Source organism: Pyxicephalus adspersus, chromosome 2, assembly GCF_032062135.1.
Source record: "Pyxicephalus adspersus chromosome 2, UCB_Pads_2.0, whole genome shotgun sequence".
Lineage (NCBI taxonomy): Eukaryota > Metazoa > Chordata > Amphibia > Anura > Pyxicephalidae > Pyxicephalus > Pyxicephalus adspersus.
In genome coordinates, this window is record NC_092859.1 from 41,164,649 (window position 1) to 41,186,527 (window position 21,879).

Below are 21,879 nucleotides of genomic sequence, written 5' to 3' on the forward strand. Positions count from 1 at the left end.
TAAAAAAATGGAGAAATGGCCCCTGGAGGAAAAAGGCTGGGAAACTGAGGTCTCACATTTATAAGGCTTTCTACATGTTTTATGAGGCACAGAAGCTTGCAAATGCTATGTAAAAGCCAGCCAATTTTGTACTAGCTAACGTCATTCTGTACAAGTACAGCTAGGTCAATTGGACCACTTGATGCTACAGTAGAGCCTCCAGTGCCTGTGCTCAGACCATGTTCTGTCTACACTCAAAAAGTTTTTGCTGCAGAAAAAATATGCAATACGTGTCAGAAATGTTGTATTGTAGGTAATGAGGCATAGATTTTAGTAAATGCAGAATAATTAAGCTCTTTGGATAAGCAAACAAATGGGGACAGGAGACCCTTTTCAGATATTAGGCTAGGCTTAAATGACCATTAGGAGAAGACAAAGCTTATTATTCACAGCAATAAACACAGGGATTGAACTGTTCTTTCTGTTTATTATTCTATCAACCTGTTTGTGGTAAATGCTACAAAATATGCACACCACAGCTATGACCAGAATATGTGACATTTGTTCTATATGAGACATATCTCTTACAGGAAGAAAGAAACATCTGGTATGACCACTGTCTTATAACACAGTAACATTACCAGCTATTACTGAACTGACAAGCTGCGTTTGCTGATACAGTTGGCAAAAAAAAAAACTCCAACTAATATAACCATGCATGAATTCCAGGGACAAACCTTGATATATATCTGGGAATCATCTAACGTATAAAAGATATCCTACTTATATGAATAATATCGAAATAATAAATTAATAATATATAAAAAATATTTTTTTCTTCTTTATTATGTAATTTTATTACTATAATTAAAGAACACTCATTCACTATTCCTAGCCTTATTAAGCTAGTCTATATTTACACCTTGATCTTCCTTACCTTAAAAGAATAGCCAAGCCTTGCTGCAGTGTTTACAGTTTCTCCCTTCCAGTTATGCACCACCTTGGTTGTTTTAGTAAAAGGGGAAGAAATGGGGAATGGATTGGAAACCATGCAACTGACATAGTTTACAGGTCATGATAAGGGATGAGGGGCAATACTTGGCCTTTTCACCTTGAATGCCTAATGACCTAGCACTGGCTATATTGTATGGCATATTATATGGCAATATTATGGCATATCTGGCAATACAAGATGCAGCATTGCAGTTTACATAAATACCTTCCTACAGTCAGGCCCGTATTTTAAAGGATTTTGACAAGCAACTGTAAATGCACTGGACTAACAGATGCAGTTTTGCAATAGTACCGTGCTACGTGCCATCTATTTATTTTTTATTTTTATTTTAAGGCTCGGCTGCCAGTTAAGTGGATGGCCCCAGAGAGTATCTTTGATTGCATCTATACAGTACTAAGTGATGTCTGGTCCTATGGAATCCTTCTGTGGGAGATCTTCTCTCTTGGTAAGTACTGTTTATGATGACGATAATAATGATGATTACACAAGTAGGTTCACACCTGCATCACAATCAAGCCATCCCAAGCAGCTCCATGTGGCTGGCACCTTGCCGGTCACTGGCACCACAGTGGTGGTTCTTAAAGAACCTGTGTCTGCACATTTGACAGTTGGTGGCATTAATCAGTACTAATGCTGCTTACGGTTGCCACTTTGTTTCCCCATTGAGCCACCGCAGGGAGATGCAGTGGTTCCCTGGAGTGAGAAAATGGTAAACATATCGCAACCACACTGACAGTCTCAATATAACTTTATTCATGTACTGGTATAAAAGGATATGGTTGAGTAGCCATTACAGGTGTGAAAATAGGTAGTATGAAAGGGGATGGCTAGCAAAGGTGTTTCCTTCAAAGAGAGAAGAATCACAATGTAAACTGATCAAGAACTAATGTGGGAAGAGGTCAGGTGTGCACATGGTATAAGGGAATCATGGTGTAGCACTGCTTGAATCCAGGGGACAGTGCTTTTAAAAAGAAGTGCATACAGGTGAGAACAGGGGTATAAAGGAGTATTAACACTTGCAGACACTACAGATGGGACTAGATTAAATGATGGGATAGGAGTACCAAAGAGGTAGAGCTGCCAAAGACTGTAGTATGTACAGAGTGCTAAAAGATGCCATTGACATATCTATTGGCATATGCAAATGTTGGGGGAAGTCAGTGGAGGAACCTACTTCAGATAATCTGTAAAGATCCATGAAAGAAACTATGGGCCTCATGTGTTAAAGACTAACATGTGGAAACCTGTGTGAACTGGCAAACTTGGAATAGATCGGGTCTAGGAGTAAAAACATTTCTTAGCTAATAGCAATATAAGGCATTTAGCATTTAAGGAATCCATCTAAGGTTTTCAGGATCACCCAGGTTCTCCCATCACGGTCTATCTTCTCTAGCCTTGAAAAACTTAAATAAATCAAAACCTATATGAGGTTCAGATGTGGCAATTGGTGAGAGAAATGGAAGTGTGTGCAAAGATGAAACAAAAATCACTATTGGTCTATAGTTTATTGCAAGATTTGCTTATTTTTTTATACAGGCAGAAGCCCTTATCCTGGAATTATTGTAAACAGAAAGTTTTACAAGATGATAAAAGAAGGTTACAAGATGGATTGCCCAGAATATGCTCCTTTGGACATGTAAGGCAAAAGATCTTAAAGTCAATATTGTGCACAGAGCTTAATAGTAGATAATGTTTACACGTAGATAACAATTCCACTTCCAGCACACTAAGCAATGTTGAGCAAATACTACTACTGAAATATTGTTTATTTCGACTTATTTGACTTCCTTGTTCTGTGGCAGCTGTCCCCAAAATAGGTAAGCAGAGGGCAAAGGAGTAGTTATCAAGATAGCCCGTGCATTCCCTGTGTCTGATATTTTCCAGTTTACTTACCTACTATGCCTTGTTTCACACTGTGCTGTGTGTGGAGACAGCCATTTTGTAAAGGAGAAAGGCTTTGCTTCTTAACATCAGCACTGCCTCCCCCAATTCTTGTGAATATTTAGAATCATGGGGACCCCTTGCACTACAGTTCATCAGGTAGTGCTTTCCCTCCAGCAAGGATAATAGTGAGTGAACAATAACACCATCACCAATTCTCACTCAAAAAATGAGACTAGTAGTCAGAAGTAACAGTGTCTCACACTGCAGATATGAAACTATAAAGTCACAAAATGTGCTTCATTAACAAAAAAAGTTATTCTTTTTAGGACACTGCTTAGACACAATTATCATTCTAGGTATTCCCTATAACACAGAAAGCCCTCTGGAGTTCAGATTCACTTTAACGTAACCTATTGATATGACTGGTTTTGAAATAGAATATTTATTACAGATATTGCCTCATGAAGGCATGCTGGGACCTGGAACCTACTAAACGACCAACTTTTAATCAGATAACGGATCTCATCAACAGGCAAATGTGTCTCATCAAAGATCAGGTAACAATTTTGTCCACAGTTATCTATTTCATGTGTAATGATCATTAGGGTAGAAAGGAAGAGTTGTCAAAGAAGTGGGTTTTTATGGAAATTTTAAAACTTTTTAAAAGATGCACTCTAATAAAAACTCTAATAAACTCTGGTAGATTGAAGAACATAATCTCTGAGGAAGAACGTTTTAAATCAGAAAAATCTTGTAGACTTGCATAACATGTTTATGAATCTACTGCCATCAGGGGTTTGAGAGTAACTACGGGCCCTCACTCTGACTAAGACTGTGACTTAAGCTACGTACACACGTCAGATTTTTATCGCCCGATAATCGGCATCGGCCAATTATCGAGTGAAAATCTGCCGTGTGTACAGTCGGTGTCATCCATCGTCCAGACGACCGACCTGCCGGATCCACGGACGATGGACGACAGCCGATCCTAATGAAAGGGAAGGGGAGAGCGCGCAGCAGGGTGCCGTCCGTCGCTCTCCCCCTCCCCTCTCCATAGAGCATGAACGGTGCTGTATGTACAGCACCGTTCATGCATCGTGCACTCGTGAAAGATCCTTTCCAACGACAAAAATTGGAAGTGTGTACGCAGCTTTATGCACTGCAGATTGTGCAGATTGATGAAGCTTTATTCTTTGATAAATATTTTACTATGAAATAGGTGTGAAGTAATTTGCAGTAATGGCAGGCAGGCTGGAATCAACTGGCAAAATAGGTGGTGACATATTTTGGCCTCTTCTCACTTATGAGCCATTACAAATATAAAAAACAAACATTTGGTAGGATATATATGTGTTCCCAACTCTATTTAGGGAGCAGGAAAAAGAATTTGTGATTAATAATTGGTAAATAAATTGTGTTAATACTTCACTAGGTGTTGAGTACTATAGTTTGCTATATCAGCATAATGTCTTTTTTTACATCTATTTAAGGAATATGCAAACGTCATTCAGGGCACGCAAGATGAAGACTGTGAAGATGCAAAGTGTATGGATGCACAGCAGCCTCTTATTAAAGGGAATAATTATCAGTTCTGCTGATCCTAATAAAAGCCACAGTGGACTGGAGGAGCATTAATTAAGCCTACAGGATGTGTGACGTGATACAGCTTCCACATTCCATATATTAGGTTTGAACAAGGGCATTTTTTACTGTATTAAGCTAATGACACCCATTCTCTGCAAAAAAAGCTTAGAGGGGTGTAGACAAAATGTAGCACGTCACAGCACTGGAAACTCTGCAATTACTTTACTGAATCAATTAACATGGCAAGAGACACTAACAAACACACTGAACAATTTGCTAGTAATGGTTCAGTGGACAGACCAATAAGATACCCCTGAAAAATTAACCCGTACATACAGTATATTCACTTATAATGCTGAACATATTTTAAACTATCCTAATTTAGGAAAATGCTTGCAGTTCTTATGTATATTAACATGGCATCATACAATGTGCATCAACTCTTATTGTGAGTCAGACTGGTGATATGACTGGTTACTTGCTCTTGCTGTTGAAATCTGACGGGGTCAGAGTATATTCATACAAAATACTTTTAGTAACTTTAGGTGCTGACATGTTTAAGCTTTAGGATCTGTGTATGGTAGACATACAAAGATAGAATACAGAGTATTCTCTGACAAAGTTAAGGCACTTGTTCTAAGCCAGTTTGAGTCTTCATGGAGAAATGAATGTAGTTTCAGAAAATTAAGCATTACTTTTTGACTATAAAATTTAAATCATTGACAGTATGAAGAACTTGATGTGCAATAAATGAAAGAATTTTACAGGCAAGTGTTGGTTGGTACACTTTCCACAATATATATATATATATATATTATTAGGAGATAAAATATTAGGTTTTGAAAGGAGAAAAAGAATGACTATTTTCATTTATTATAACAAAATTAAAACTATGATCCAACATGCAGAACAACCCCCAACTGCTTGGCCTTGTAGAGCTTGCACCATTTCTGCATCACCGAGTCTTCCTAACTTTTATCAAGCTACAAGCAAAAATTTGTTTTCTTTTACTTACATTTACAGCAACCTTCAGTCTTTAGTTCTCAAGATACATATATCCATTAAACAGGTTTTAGAAGCCTGCTTGACCCTCCTCTTATTGGATTTGCTTAGGCATCCCAAGTCTCTCCTCCGTATATCATATGCTCACCCACAGAGTATAACAAGCAGAATAAATGTTAGTGTAGTAATTTTAATAAAACCTAAAATAAATACATAAAAAAATCACATATTCCATCACATATTTGAGTTTGCACTCGAACATCCATGGCCTGTGTTTTTTTTTGGTATGTATAAAAATTATGTATAAATATATACATACATATACACACACACACAGATATACACACACCTGTGTACTTTTAACTATATCTGTATTTATCCCTCACTAACCCCTGACTAGAACACTTTATGACATGCCAATAAAAATCTAAAATATTAACAATGTAACAAACTCACGGTAATTGCATAATGCTAAATGTTAACATTCTGATTTTTATTCTATACTGATCACAGCTTCCTTCAACTTTTAAATGTCACAAGAAATATATGAATTGCTGTACTGTAGTTACTATTATTGTTATTAAGCAGACAATACATTAGAGTATAAAAGTTATATTTTTACAGTATGGTATATTAATCAAGATGTTGTTGAATAATTCATAATAATACGGGTTTTAATAATTTTGAAGGCAGCTATGTCATGGCTTGTGGGAAGCCTATGTTATAATCAATTTGATTGGGTTCAAATAAAGGGAGACTAACCAAACTGTTTTCTGATTTTTTATTTAAGTCTTTTGGATCAAACAACAACTATTCATTAAACCTGATTTTTACAGCTTGGGTCGTGATAGACCTGCCCTCTGGGGAATATCATCATGTGGTCCTTTGCCTAGACAACTTCTGAACTTAAAAATGCTCTCATTAGCACTTTTTATATAGTAGCAGTATGGACCACCCCCCTACCATCATCAATGGACAATAGCTGGCAGTTGGCATCACTGGAAAAACAAAATACACTATAAAAATGAAGGAACACCTTCACCATTTGTAAACTATAAAGCATATACCAAAAGATGTAAAAAGGAGATAAAATGTGAAAAACTTCAAAATGAAAGACATAATGCAAAAGAAGGTAAGGCAATTATTTTAGTTTTTTTTAAAAGCAAAAAAGACTAGATCTGAGCATGTAGGTCCTTAAAAGGATGTCTCTGGCTTGGTAACTGGGGATATAGAAAAGAAGGATTTATTAATTAACACTTTTTTTTTGGCTCTGTCTACACAAAGGAAAATGGCAGAGCTGAAGTCCATATTGCTAGTTGTAATGTCACTGCCTTAAATGAGCCACAATGGGTCAAAATTGATGATTGAGAAACAGTTGGACAAAATTAAGGTTGACAAAGCACCAGAACCCAATGGATTACATCAACATGTCCTCAAAGAGCTAAGCTCAGTTTTTTCAGAGACATTGTTTATAATTTTTAGAGACTCTTTAATTACTGGGATGGTACCAATGGATTGGCATAAGGCCAATGTGGTTCCTATCTTCAAAAAGGGAGCAAAGTCATTACCAGGTAACTACAGACCAGTAAGTTTAACTTCCATAGTTGGAAAGGTCCTAGAGAGTTTGATAAAGAACCACATAGAGAAGTTTCTGCTAGAAAATAATATAATAAATGTCAACATAGTTTCACGAAAGACTGAAGCTGTCAAACAAATTTACTCCTTTTATGAGGAAGTAAGTAAACAGGCAGGCAGCAGAGTATTAGTTGATATAGTGTACTTGGACAAGGTATATACAATGGTAGAACAAAGATGAATTACTTATATATAGACCAAATGTTCCCAACTTTTTTTGGATCAAAGCCCACTTTTTCAAAGATTGATTTGATTGCGCCCCCTTGGGTGAACTATAGTATACTATGTATTGAAAAACAAGGACATATTTTTTCAATTATTTTATTAAAAGATATTAGCAATATTGGTATATTTGATTAGCAATCAAACTTATCACCACAAATTTTACTTTATATAGAAGGGTAAATAACCCTTTGGTTTATTTTTCCTTAAAATAAAAAAGGCAAAGCCCCTCCCAATCTGTCATTACCGCCATGGCCGAAAGGACTGAATGGGAGCGCAAAGCCTCCTGGGATATGCACGCCACAAATTCCAGGAGGCTTGGGCTCCAAGAACAAGCATGACCGGGAGGGACTTTTCTGTCAATGAAAAAAGAAAGATGGCGATCTCACACATGAGCAGTGAGATCAACCCTTTTTGTTTTTTACAAATACAGCGGCAGATGTCACGGATCTGTACAAATAAAGTGTCATTTTTTTATTTTAACTTTAATTTTTAACTTTAATGTTTTCTTTATTGAGAAAAGATTCCCAATTCTTATTGGATTTAGTATTAGCTCTTAGGGTCTTCTGTATACCCTAAAAATTTTGCATTTGTACAACAATCTGTGTTGGACATATAAAGGTTTATACATGGGGATAATGACAGCAGCATGGACACAGACACAGCCCTAATGCTCCTGCTGGTGTACGAGGGGTGGGATTATTTCACAGTACAAGGTGGGGGGCAGCACAACTGATCTCTGAGGTCTATAGAACACGCCCACTCTCGGGGAGCAAGACCCCATTGAAACGAAATGGGCAATGCGTAAACTTGGTTTGGAATTACCATTATGCATTAAGACTTTTTTTTGGAGGAATCAATGAAGATACGCCATTTAGATGCAACATGCTCATGTGACAAACTGTTAAAGAGAGCATTTATATCATGACAGTAGCATGATATGATTTCGTTTTTGTAGTGAGTTAGTTTCACCCTTTGCAAGCTAGTGCTTCTGTTTAAACCTTGAAACAAGAAGTTCTGTTTTGTCTTTGAAGAGATTTAGATCACGAACAAGATCATTCAGCTTTGCTTTTGTGAAGGTCTCTGGTTCTAAATCTTCATCGGCCAAGTAGTCAGGATCAGATGATTCGGGGTTGTAACTGGCTGCAACTCCAGAGCATTCCTTATCACCTTCTAGAGAAGCAAGTCCATCATGTGGTGGTACCGGAACTGGCAATGAATCATAGGGAACTGGCCTAATTGCAGAATAGAGGCTGGGATATACAATTTTGTGCTTAGTTTAACCTGAGAATCCTCTTTTTTTTTTAATGCTGCAAAAATACCAGCTGATTGGATGGTTTCGCGGTTCTCTCCACACCATCAGGATTGCAAATGGCATTGCTGCTTTACGCCGATTTAGCCAGTCAGGCAGTTTGTTGGAACAACTGGTACAGATGACCACTGGACAGCGGAATTATAATTTGTATATCTTTATAAGTTCTGTGGTAATTTGGCGACCTTGTGCTTTCATAATGAATGAACCACATGCGTAACAGAAACTGTCTGGATCATTAGGGCAATTTCTAGCCATGATGACAAATTAAAATATTTGCAGTTAGTGCGGTCTCTAACCTTAGAAAAAGAAAACTTTCGTTAAATGTTGTAATATTTTAAGGCTATTTATAACGAATCTCACACCATAAACAATTAGTTGCATCACAAAAACTAGACGTGCTAGATGAAAACTGAACACAGATTTTAAATCCACATGAAAAATACCACAAAGCCCACGTAAAATTATATCTGATGAAAATGACATGTTGACCTGTGTAGTTTAGAGGGTAACAAGACCTTTACTATACAAAGTGCAACTGACTTGGTCTTAAAGAGTGTTAAAATTTAGTGGCTGAACTGGATCCCGAGCTCCAATGCGTTTCGCCAGTTTAGGCTTTCTCATGGAATTAATGGGAAACCAGTGACAATACCATTCCGTTGTAAAGGATGACTTGCCAATGATGAGGCAGTTCAATGAAGAAAAAAACAGTGTGTATTTACAGAAAAACAGTGTGCATTTACCTGGCAGAACAGTATTCATTTACCCCAGGAAGAAGTTAGTCTTTTTACATCATGAGCCAGAAGTTGGCCAGAGTCTTTCCTGGTGGTTTCTATGTATAGCCTAGTCTAGGAATTTTTACAAAATTGGAGACTGCTGATCCAATATGAGAGAGAAAGGAAGACAGCCGTCCAAATGTCAGCATTATGTGTGCAAATTTTGCAGAGAGTATATTATTGCTCAAAAATATTCTAAAACTTTTTTTGAGACCCTAACAGTCATAGGACAAACACAGAGTTACTAAAATGAATGACCTCCATCCATTCTAAAGATACAAAAGATCTGTCCATCTGGGCCAAACACAAGTCTAAACAAAAAAACATTTGGAAGATGGAGAGTGCTTTTATACTGTTATTGTTGGTGGTTTGAGGCAATCTTGCAGTAAAAGAACACACAAACTTGGTATTTTGTGAAATAAATAAAATGTATTGCCACTTTAAAAAAAGAAAACACACATGATATAAATAAATCTTCAAGTAGAGAAAAAGCCATGATTACAATTTTGTGTTACTTCTAAAGCTAATCCAGATTTCATGTATAAGGAAATTTAACAATGAAGGCCAGGGCAGTAACTCAAATATTGTTCCATACAAATGTAGGTCTGTTGCAGGAAATGAAGCTCACATCTTTCACCCTTCGCCTTTGTGGATTCTGGATAACAGAGCTGCTATTTTTCACAATGCAATTTGTTTGAATACTTACCTATCAATTGCTCTCAACTCTCAAGTGCTCTGTAGGTATTGAAATTGGACTTTGGAGTTATGCTTGCAGCTCACAAAAAAAAAAAAAAAAAAAAAAAAAAAAAAAAAAAAAACTATAAAACCACAATCAGAAAATGTCATAAAAAAAAATTATATATATTTCCCACTGTGGAAAACTCCCCTTACCTCACATGCCACGGTTACTTTAAACCTAAGAATGTTGTAGACACAAAACATTCACTTTAAATACCCCCATATGCTGCTAATCAATCCCCGTCTCTGTTCCACACATAAGGCAAACCAAATGAACGCAAAGTGACCTACAGCACCCAAGCAAAATGTAGTAGCTTGGGCTTGGCAATGTAATGAATGTTATGTCTTGTTACTGTATACTCAATTCACAAAGCTTTAGTGCAAGGATAACGATCTTTATTTTCAGCCATGTGAGCAAACCAAACACAAAAAAAGGGGTGTTAGCATTGTGAGTCACTGACAGCATGGAGAGCTGCTGAGAATAGCACGCTGTACATATAACGCTGTACAAAAACCGGGCCGTGGTAAAATTGTATTCTATTTTACCGGGCCCTGTTGTCAGAAAGGGGACCGCTGCTCTATAACATTGAATAAGCCCATTGTACTTAGATTCTATTCTAAAAATAATGACATTATTTATTATTATTTTAGGAGTTTTGTGGAGAATAGAATGGGACATGTGGCGTACAAAAAAAAAGCCTACCAAAAGCTGTAACCCCGAGCCACACTTGGGGTAGAAAAAAAAACTCCTACCTGCTTCCCTTGATCCTGCAGCGGCTTCCTAAGCCAACCTCAGCTGGCTTCTGCATCACATCCCCGGTGTGACTGATGTGATCTGTGAAGCGTCGGTACGCGGAGGAGGCGTGGCTTGGTGGGAAATTCAAAAGCATAAATCCAAATGTTTATTCTATTATTGTATCCTTGTGTGGAGAAATTTTAAAAAACATTTTTTTATTGAAGTTTATTTTATTTATAAAATTAGTTATTTTAATAAAATTTATTATTTGTTTCATTATCATACCCAGGAGTTATTCCTAAGAATTACAGGCCTAAAATAATAAACAACAAATTTCCACGCAAAACAATGTACCGCTTTTGACATAAAAATATGGACATAATTACAATGCCAGGGGGGTTAAATATGTTCAGCAATTGTTTGGAATTATTAATAAGGCCCAGGGTAGGTATTCTTGGAAATGTGCAAAGTGCAGAACCCGACTTTCCTGCTCACAGTACAAACCATACCGAAGCTGATGCAGATATCCCACCCACAGGGTTTATTTAGCCTTACAAGAAGCTGATATAGTAAAAAGCCTCTGAACAGTGCAGACAGCTTTACAACTGGTAAATGATTTAATAAATATTAAAGCAGGACATTTTTTTCTAGCAAAAAGAATACCCTCCAAAATAAGAGGGAGAGAAAAAGCATGCAGGTAACTATGAGGCAATTAGCTGAATATCGGAATTGTATATGATCTTAGTCAGTGATTTATTTTAATAAATAAAGACGATCTGAACATCAAGCAGGTCAGAAATGGCAGCTTACATATTCTCTCAGTGGAAGGTCCACTTTAAAGTAGAAACACAATACCTCCTTTCCGAGACCAGCAATGTTGCATTTGAAAATGTTATATATTTTTTGATATTAAAGATGAGGATGTGCTGAGTAAATAGCCCTGTCTAAAAATAATGTACATCTGTGAAAAACAGAATTGATGTACCAAAACTGTCCATATGTAAAGTTTTACAGGTCATGTATACCTAAAATTATTGTCTTTACTCCAACATGTGCAGTGATAAATATGTATTCATATAAGCTTTATATTTTGGGGGTGTTTTCTATTATATAATATTATAATTTCCATTTAAACTCTTTTAATTCTATATCAATAAGGGTGAAAAGCAGCCACTGCAGAGGTGATCAAGTTGCTTGATAGTTGCTGCAATGGCTGCTGGCTGAAGGCCCCGAGCCAGCTGTACACCTGTAAAATCTCTAGATTGATAAGAAGTGTCACTATATTAGTTACATCCTTGGCAGTGAAGGGGTTACAATACAAATCCCAGCCTCTATTATTATACAAGACTAAAAGCAACTGTTAGAAGGGGGGCTACCTTTCTTGTGCCAAATTGAGGCCAGAGCCAAACATGCTATTGGCACTCAGTACTTGCCCCTGCCTAAAGGCTACTGCGTATTTAAAATATATATAAATATTATACATAATCCAGATCCAGTTTCTATGTTTTGCTTTAACCAAAAAAAATGAACTTACCTTTACTTGGTAAGCCCTCGGTCAATGTATATACTGCAACCAACTTATTGTCTTGCCTTCAGTCTTCTTTCCAGGGCTCATTGTTCTGTTCTAGGCCACAATCTTCTTACTCTCGGGTTCTTCCTCACACCACCCAATTTTGCACTGCGCAGTCGTGAGTTAAAAACAATATGTAAAAGGGGAAGTCACCCTTTTACAGAAATGTAATGATAGGTCCACTTTAAAAAGTGCAATACATGTAATAGGCAAACATCAAATTAAAAACACACAAATTCAGTAAATTTAGACATTTCAGCAAATATGTGCAAAGGGTGTAAGTTCTCCTTATTTTACTGAATAAACTAAACCCAACAAATAATGGGATAAAAGCCTGGACAGGAAACCACAGTGCAATATGGGGTTATGAAGGGACTGCTGATCATCCGAGACCTTGAAAACCTGAAGACCTAAGACACACATGCATAACGTGGCCACTTTTGTGCCAGTTTGATCAATTAATCTAAACAGCAATTAATCAATGAAAAATAAGGAAGGAACTCATTCCATAGTTTTTTTTGCCTTCATCTGGATCTATTGCACCTAAAAGATTTTGTCTTGTATATAGAGGTTTTCTAGTATGTTTATTTATTTCCCTAGTAGTTAAACTCAATGGTCTTTTTATAACCTATTGTAGCTATGTAACATGTCACTATGATATTCTGCTCTCTGAAATATTTACACAGTGATCTGAATTCTAATAAGATTTGATGATCATGTATACATAAAACTTGATTTGTGTACCTTATATTAATATTTACCAGCATGTCCAATTATTCCATGTTCAGGACTGAAAATAATAGGTTGCATACAGTTAGCTGTTAAAGTTACTTCAGATCTAATCAGAAGTGAATAATTGGCTCGTGTGTACTAAGCCTAAGAGATATATATGAAATCTCAATATATATATATTGTCAGATCTTACATTCCTGAAAGCCAATTAGCTGGAGAGTAGTTAACCGTGAACTTGAAGAGAAGATATACATGCAAAAGTACAAACAGTTTATCAAATGTGGTGACAGAATTGAACCTGGCATATTGGATGGTGTACCATGGTTTATCCAACCACAGTTGGAAAGGCATATTTGACGATGGACTTTCAGTGGGTCATTGTTCGTTTTGAAATTATCATGTGGTATAGCAAACTAAATTATAAAAACTTATCATCAAGAGATAAGTACAGTTCATTTGGAACTCAACAGTGTAATTCTGCAATTCTGAGATCCTTGTGTTGGCAATCCCCAGAATATATTCATCAACACGTGTTATATATTAATAATTGACATGGCAATTGTTTTCATTTCAGACACACATATTAACATAGAGAGGCACAAAATGCTGTACAATTGAAAATATTCTGACACAATCATGCAACAATGTCCCCATGATAGACAGTAAACTCCTGCAGCAGACGACATTAAGGCCATCAACTTAAATTTTAAAGACCAGTGCTAATTAAGAATAAGAAAACGCAAAGCAGTACATACTAATAGTAGACGTGGCCAGAGGTAGATTCTAGACAGATGAAGCACCACTTCTGACCACTAAAGGTGAATTCATAGGAGAAGCAGTGAGCTGCAGTAAATGTATTATTTACATACATCTACCCTGTTCTGCATCTCAGTATATTCCCCTAATGAAATAGAAGGTGCTGTGTGTACTAGGCTGCCCTAGTCAGAATCCACAGACAACAATAAATAAAAGACATCTAAAATGCTGTCTGATACAGAGAACAAAAGAAAAGTGCATTTTGCCTTAATTTCTCAACATAAAGGCAGTTTTCACATCATAACTTTGGCAATCGACTCATTAAGACATCAGTTCACATGTTCCTTAATGAACGTGCAGTAGAACTGAGGCATGCTCATTCGGAGAGCTGATTGTCTCCATCTGTTCATCAGGAAATATTTCAAATCCCTGTAGTGCAAAATACCATTGACTGGTAGGTTCATGCAGAGCTTGTTTGCTCCACTGTATTGTCCTCCTCCAGCTCACTGTCCCCAAGTTCTGTCCTAATCTGTGCAACACCAAGCCGGTACAAAGTGTCTCTGATCACCACTTCCCCTGGTTGACAAGTCTGCACAATGTCATGAATTTGTCTATTTACAATTTCACGGCTGGTAAGAAAGTCAATCAACCTGTTGTAGAGGTAATAGTGTGTGACGTTTTCAAAGTTTATGGAGCGGTGGCGGATATTGCTGGTCTTGCTGTCTCCGATGGCTGTGATGATGGCACTGTATGGCTCCAGCTCACGACAAAGAGATAGAGAATGGTGACGAGAAGTCGGGTCACAGGCTCCATTTTGTTCCACCACCTCATGGACAATTCTCCGGGATGATGATTTGGTCACAGGATGCTGAATAGAGGACTCACTGCCCATCATGTCTATGTTATAATGTCTGTCGAGGAGCTCTGGACAGGAAACATACTAAAACACAAAAATAAATATCCTTATTCTGAAAATACTGAAAAATAAAAAAAACAGCAAAAGAGAAAATGTAAGGTGTGACATATGATCCAATCATACCTCAAACAAAATAAGCAAACATCACTGCTTGCTATGACTAACAGTTTCTCATTTTTCACATTCAGATTTGAGAATATCAAAGTTTGTTCAAGGATCAAAATTCAACATTGACATACATGTCATGCTTTGTAAACCAAACCCAACTACAGCTAACACTTTGGGCCTGATTAATTAAAGCTCTGGAAAAGATAAAAGTGTATCAGTTAACCAGGGTGATCCAAAAAATCTGAAATGGATTTGGTTCAGGATTGAAAACATTTGCTAACAAATAACAAATGCTTTTTAAAAATCCATTCCAGGTTTGCTTGATTAGCCAGGTTCACTGATAAAACTGTATCCTCTCCAGCCTCCAGAGCTTTAATAAATCAGGCCCTTTGTGTAGTTCCCTCATTAAAGCCCAACCCAGCTAAAAAAAAATCAAGCTCTGTATAAAGCGGGGGAAATGTAAAATATCTGTCAGGTTTTTATTCTAGTTATTCCAGTGTCCCAATCCCATTCCCATTTCATGTATCTACTGTAACCCGTGACAGGGTCTAACAGATGTTATAACCTATTCTACTTCGAAAACTTTAATGACATAAAAATGGTTTTGGCCTAAGGCGAAGTTTTAAATTGTTTCTTGAAAAAACATAGAAATAAATTTTATGGTTAAGATAAAAAAGCTTTGTATTTACTCATTATCACTGACCTATAACTGATACATTAGTTTCTGTCAAAATTTTGTTGTATAAACATAAATCCTATGAATTTACCACTTGCTCTCATTTTGGAGCAGGAACAACATACATTACTTAATAAAACCAATAACAAACTTATTGGGAAATCAATCGGTTCATAGTAGCCATGCATACAGCATGCTAAATGCTGAATATTGTGCTCATTTGCTTTTCGTAATGGTTCCTCCTGCAGTCATAATCACACTTACCTTTGGAGACTCTGATGGATTAGAGAAGCATCCTTGATTCTTTCCCCACATCTGCTGTGCCAGGTTTGGGTAGCAGAGATCAGTACACAGAGCCACTTGTGTGGCCATGTCCACTACATACACAGGGGGCCAATGCCGTGAAGAGGCCAAAAGGTCAACATGATCCCGAGGACTCTCCCCGCGCACAATGTACTTTGAGCCGCACACCACCTGCAGTGACACATGACAGTAGGAGGTCAGGAAGCTGTACACAGAAGCTTTACATTGCACCTGTCACATTCTGAGGCTTAGAGCAAAAAAATATATTTTTCAAACTCAAAAAGAACAATTCTTCATCACATAGATAATATAATTCACACGTATTTAGCAGAAGTCTAAGATTTCCCACTCACTTACCTGATGTGGGCAGATTTTGTACACTTTTCCTCCAGTTAAATGAGCTGGGGGCTGTTTAATCTGTGTGCCGTTCTGTACAAATTCTGAAAGGGCTAGGATGGAGTAACACATGCTGTCCTATAAAAAGAAAACAATACATAAAGGCCACATTACAATATATTACCAATACCAACGTTTGCGTGAGTGGGAGCTGAAGGGAACAAAGCAGATATGGCAAGGAAGTGGGGCTTAACAGAAAAGGTGACTGCATTTACCTTTGTGTCTGTAATATTCCAAGGAATGCCACAAAGTGTCAGCATCCTCCGAAGCTGTTCAGTGCTTAGTGTGTTTAGGTCATCCAGCTCTAGGGTGCCATCATGAAGTAGTCTGGACAAAGCACTACCATTACCTGCAGTACCACATAAGCACATTTACAGCTCATACCAAAGAAATTACTTTGCATACGCAAATCACATTTTACAACTCTGAATCTAAAAGCTTTGCCTTATTATGAATTATATTATTACAACACATTTTTTAGCACACACGCACAACACATACAATATTAGAACTGAGAACCCTGACCAAAAAACTTCCAGAAATGGTACAATGAACAATGGCCACACTGCACACCAATGTCAGAAATTGAAACATGTCAGGTGGTCAAAGAGAGTTATTAGCTTTTATAAAAAGATTGAATTTGATGTCATGCTTAAAGACTTGAGTCTTTAAGTCACAAAAACACATTTACTGCACATTAATTTGATGACTTCTGCAGTATTTAGTAAAATTTCAATGAAGTTTCTATTAACAAAAGCAGAAAGAAGCCTTTTGTGACCACAATAAAATGCTTCATGAGACCAAAGAGTTAAAGTAGAAAAACATGAAATTACTCCTAGATTCTGAACCCTACCTTTCCCCCCCTTAACAGAAACCTACAGCAATCTACAGTACATCCCTCACATATCTGATTGGAAGATCTGGGTCACAAATAGGAAACTGGGTAGGGGACAAACGGCTGTATACAAAGACCTTATTTGAAAATACTGTATACATGCTGACCTGCAACCTTCTGTATTTCCAGGTTCTTGTAGCTTTCACTGTTCACTACTACTGGGCCACGCATGAGAGGTGGGAAAAATGGGGAGATGATGGAGGCATCAAACTTGGTGATGGGAATGCTGGAGGGGAAGGCAGCCTGTTCCAAAACTTCTGTTTCAAGGGTGGACCAGAAATCCTCCATGCTAACCTCATTGGTGGTGAGAAACTCAGGCCAGGTAAACTGTTGACAAAAAAAAAAAAACAATTTCACTGGCAATAGTACTTTATGTAGTAATGCTAGTGTAACATAAAAGTTCCACTAGGCACAAAATAATATTTACAAAGTTGGCCTGCTCCACATACATTGTGTTAACAACTGTCAAACATGCATTGTAAATAAACTTTTTAATACATGAATTAATATTTCTAATAAAACATATTTGATAGTGCTTATCCTGTACAAGGGAGTGCCTGCATTAATGTAAATGGCTTGTAAATCATAAAGCTCAAAACAAGTCATTTAAGCTGGAATGCAATATAGAAAGTATGAAATTGTGGTGAAGAAGTTCAGTTGTTTAATTAAGCATAAAAATGAGAAAACACAATAATCATGATGGCTGCTGCTTTTTTAAACCTCTGCACAAAAACAAAATACAAAGGAGTAAATAAAAAATAAAAAAAACAAAACATTTTGTATGTGCATTTCACAGGGTAAAAATACCTCCTGTTAAAGTGACATGAACAACTGCTTCAAAAAGTCCATAGTTGTGTGTTGTGTGGAAAGACACAAAAAATGTTAACTGATTATACTCTTGGCTTATTGCCTACATTGGAATACCGTGGCTGACATTAAAGGCTTGGATGACAATTGCTGTCATTAAAATAAAAGTATCCTGCACTAATGATGACACCTACTTGCCATTCCAACTTTACAGCTACAACCTCAATTTTGTGACCTTCTATATTTACCATGGCTGGTCTGCATAAATTTCATGGACAAGAATTTGATGGCTTTAAATATTAGCTGGCTATACTCTATATCAATCACTCCTGGTTCTAAGTTGTTTGCAGCCAAATCTGAATTTTATAACACATAATAGAAATTAATGATGCCACGGCAATTTACCTCAATGTTGGACATTGTTAAAGTGTTTTCCACATTCCTTTGTGCTATTTCCACTTTTGGGGCTACTCCACACACTCCGCAGATCATATCATTATAATCCCGGATAGTGAGACACTCAAATGCCCAGTATCCACAGCTCAGCAACTCTTGGACGGTCAGTAGCTCCTCCGGACTCAGCATTTTCTCTGAAAGACGAAAGGCATCAAAGTTTAGGGAGGACAACAAAGAAAACAAATAGAACATTGATAAAAGTAAAGAACAATGAGGCTACCATTGTTGACCTTCAGTTGTTTAGATTTACCAGGCTTCAATACTGATTAAACAAAATTAAGTCAAAATCAGAGGTAAGTCAGAATCTATGAAATTTCTGGATCAGCATAACAGCCAGGTAAATGGTATTCACAAAAGAATTTTCCAGTACAGATACCCTTAAATATAAACTGAAAATTGATTTTAAATGACCCTGGGGGTGTAGTTCAAGTGGAGAAAATATGCCCACATTTATTGCAAGGTTATCAAATGTCAAGCCATGTCTTTATAGAGTTCATGGATCTTAACAACATTCTTTCTCTTCTGTAAACCCAAATTCTATTTTCCCCTTTTGAGAGCAAAGAAGAAACTGCCAAATTACCGAGTGCAATGTGAGAAAATAATGGTTGTTACAAGAGATAGTCATGTGAAAGATTGTTGCCATGCTAATTTGTATTGAGCTGGTCTCTTTTACAAAACATAGAACACTATAAACATTCTCTTTAATATAAATGCAAAGTAAGCTGATCCCAACCTTGCCCTCAGCTGATCTGCACCACAACTCAATCTGCAGATGGACTGATTTCCTTCAGCAGGGGGATACTCGCTTCTGGCTACAGGTAATCGACAGATAGCTGATCTCTTGTAGGACTTGTTTCTCTGCCCCACAACAAGATCATAAGGGAATATAACATCATCACCTCACTTTGTAATGGCCATATATTTAAGGAATTGCTGGGTATTCTAATAAGGATATCTCAAAAGTGATGTAAGGGGCTGTGTGTTATTCAACCTGTAACCATGCAAATACTGATTGTGTACTCAATCCTCCAAACTCCTTTGTGATAGCATAAAGTTAAAAAAACAAAGTTTATTAAAGTATAACATTTGAAATATCCCCACAGAAAAACATCTGTTGAGCAACACATATTTGGTATCACCATGCGCGTTAGAGTGAATACAATAATGCTAGGGACAGTTGCATTGCCTTGGCATTTCACCAGTACACCCAATTATTTTGGATTTATATCTATTTGAAGGCATTATATTGTGTTTGTGTGAACTCCAAAAAATTTTATGTTTTTGTTTTACTGAAAATATAGGATTGATAAACAATTCCTCAAATATTGTGCAACATAAAATTGTGAAACCACTTAACTTTTTTCAGGTCCTCTCAAAATAGATTTCATATTTTCCAAAAAAAGTGTTTTGAACCTTAAATATGCATTTTAACATGTGCAAAAAAATGAAAAGTGCAATAACCAAGAAGCCTTACCTGTCTGTCCCTGCACTGATTCCACAATGCTGTTGATAGAGACATTAGGGTCTTCTCCCAACTTAATTTGGTTGCGAATAGAAAAAAGAAGATCTAAGCTTACAAGCAGTTTGTTCCCCACATTGAAAAGTCCTTAGGAGCAAAACAAAAAGAAAAAAAAGAAAAAAACATTAAAAACAAATTACCTTCCTCTGTACTTATATTTTCAATATATCAAGTCGATATAACAAAGAAAAAACTAGTCCAAAACAAAAGAACAGTCTGGGGTAACAATATTGGGGTGACCCCAACAAAGATATGAGATTTAGTGTTGACACCTGATGTCTTTAGGTTTACACATGCTTTAAATCTTGTTTCGACAGAGGTAAGATACAGAGGGCAATTTAGAAATGTTGTCCACAGCTTATTTTACCTGGGCAATCTCCCAGCTGCTCAGGCATTGCATTTTGTATAAAGATGTCAGTGAGAGTTGGGGCAGCCTGGCAGTTCTGCTTCTAGAAGTTTGGAAGATCTATAATTTGGATTTTTTCCACTCTTCATTCTCTGCTAGCAGAGATTCATTCTCTGCCAGCTGAGATAGGCAACTATTTGCTGCCTACCACTTCACTAGGTTTTAAAGCCATTAGCAAACACCTCCTGAGATATAGCAGTTATGGCATGTTACCACTCCTAGAGGTTGCCAGTAGGCTCCCAGGAGTGGCAAATGCAAGTTTTTTTGTTTTTTTTATGGCTAATGTGAATTATTTCTAAAATGTTACACTTCAATGATAATGCTATTATCACAAGTTATTCATTACAAAACATGCAACACTATGAAGCTGGGTCACAATAAAGGGCAATGGACTATTGGGGCACAATGGAAAGAAAACTGAAATCCTATTAGAAATGATAGGGGGGCAGTAGACATTTGACACAATTATAGTGGTTATCCATGGAACAAACGAGTGGGAACACTAAATTTGTCACATATTGCCCCACCCAGTTTTTGACCACCTGGCTACAACTTCCCCCACCGACAGAAAAAAAATTCTGGGGAGAATACTGTTTAGGTTTCTGATTACTGCCTCAATGAATTTTGAATGTGCCAAAGACAGGTTACCTCCCTTCAACAGTTTCAAATGCCAACCCCTGGAGAGTAAATATTATTAAATGGAAAGAGAGAAACAGGGTTTTCGCTGTTTTTTGTATGTTTACTTAATTCTATATAAACATAAAGTGGAGTAATAGACAGCAATCTGTGAGTCCCAGGCCCCGCCCCGCAATTTGAACCAGCTCCTGACTTACATACACACGTCAGATGATTTTCATCCGATGATAGCCTCAGGACTGGTATCAGACGAGAATCTGACACGCGTACATCACTCATCAAAAGTCATTATTGGATCCATCCTAGGAGATCCACAAACGACGAATGAACGTAATACATGTAAAGAAGAGAAAGCGCAGTGGGGTGCCGCTCGCTCGTTCTCCCCTCTCCATAGAGCAGAACGGTGCCGTATGTACAGCACTCGTTCATGCATCATTCAGATCCTTTCCAACAACAAAAATCTAACATGTGTGTAATCTTAATTTGCAATTTTCAGCGAGAATCTAAAACAATTCTGACTCCAAAAGCATAACAAATATACATTTAAAGTTTTTAAATTTAACTTACCAGTTGAGATGTCATTAAAGCTGTGTATTGCCAGACACCGAGAGTTTAGACACATCTTAATCTGAGCAGTCACCAGCTGTAGGCGATTGGCAGTTAAAAGCCAGCAATCCTGAGCACCAGCAACTGAACTGCAATATAGAAGAACGTTAGATGCACATTATATGACATGTTAGAAGGGAGGGGAGCAGAAGAGTTAAAAAAGGGACCCCGAAGCAAAGCAATATACAATCAGGATCTACTTTAAGCTTCATAT

The 21,879-nt window shown here is 37.1% G+C and overlaps 2 protein-coding genes across 6 annotated transcripts in view; one reads left to right on the forward strand and one right to left on the reverse strand.

Annotated features, from left to right (window-relative positions):
* CSF1R (colony stimulating factor 1 receptor) overlaps positions 1–6,230 on the forward strand; it is a 55,328-nt gene extending 49,098 nt beyond the window's left edge. For all 3 annotated transcript variants that reach the window (XM_072400569.1, XM_072400566.1, XM_072400567.1), the window contains exons 18-21: positions 1,328–1,439; positions 2,531–2,630; positions 3,330–3,435; positions 4,369–6,230. In XM_072400569.1, the coding sequence (XP_072256670.1) occupies positions 1,328–1,439; positions 2,531–2,630; positions 3,330–3,435; positions 4,369–4,476 (426 nt within the window). In that variant the 3' untranslated portion in view covers positions 4,477–6,230. The remainder of the gene's footprint in view (positions 1–1,327; positions 1,440–2,530; positions 2,631–3,329; positions 3,436–4,368) is intronic.
* Positions 6,231–9,818: 3,588 nt separating this feature from the next.
* The window catches only part of HMGXB3 (HMG-box containing 3), a 29,388-nt gene continuing 17,327 nt past the window's right edge, over positions 9,819–21,879 (reverse strand). For 2 of the 3 annotated variants that reach the window (XM_072400564.1, XM_072400563.1), the window contains exons 13-20: positions 21,627–21,754; positions 19,973–20,104; positions 18,448–18,632; positions 17,343–17,562; positions 16,556–16,689; positions 16,302–16,418; positions 15,906–16,115; positions 9,819–14,881 (exon numbers count right to left, since the gene is read on the reverse strand). In XM_072400564.1, the coding sequence (XP_072256665.1) occupies positions 14,402–14,881; positions 15,906–16,115; positions 16,302–16,418; positions 16,556–16,689; positions 17,343–17,562; positions 18,448–18,632; positions 19,973–20,104; positions 21,627–21,754 (1,606 nt within the window). In that variant the 3' untranslated portion in view covers positions 9,819–14,401. Of the gene's footprint in view, positions 14,919–15,905; positions 16,116–16,301; positions 16,419–16,555; positions 16,690–17,342; positions 17,563–18,447; positions 18,633–19,972; positions 20,105–21,626; positions 21,755–21,879 lie in introns of all 3 variants that reach the window. The other variant, XM_072400565.1, reaches the window with a different exon arrangement.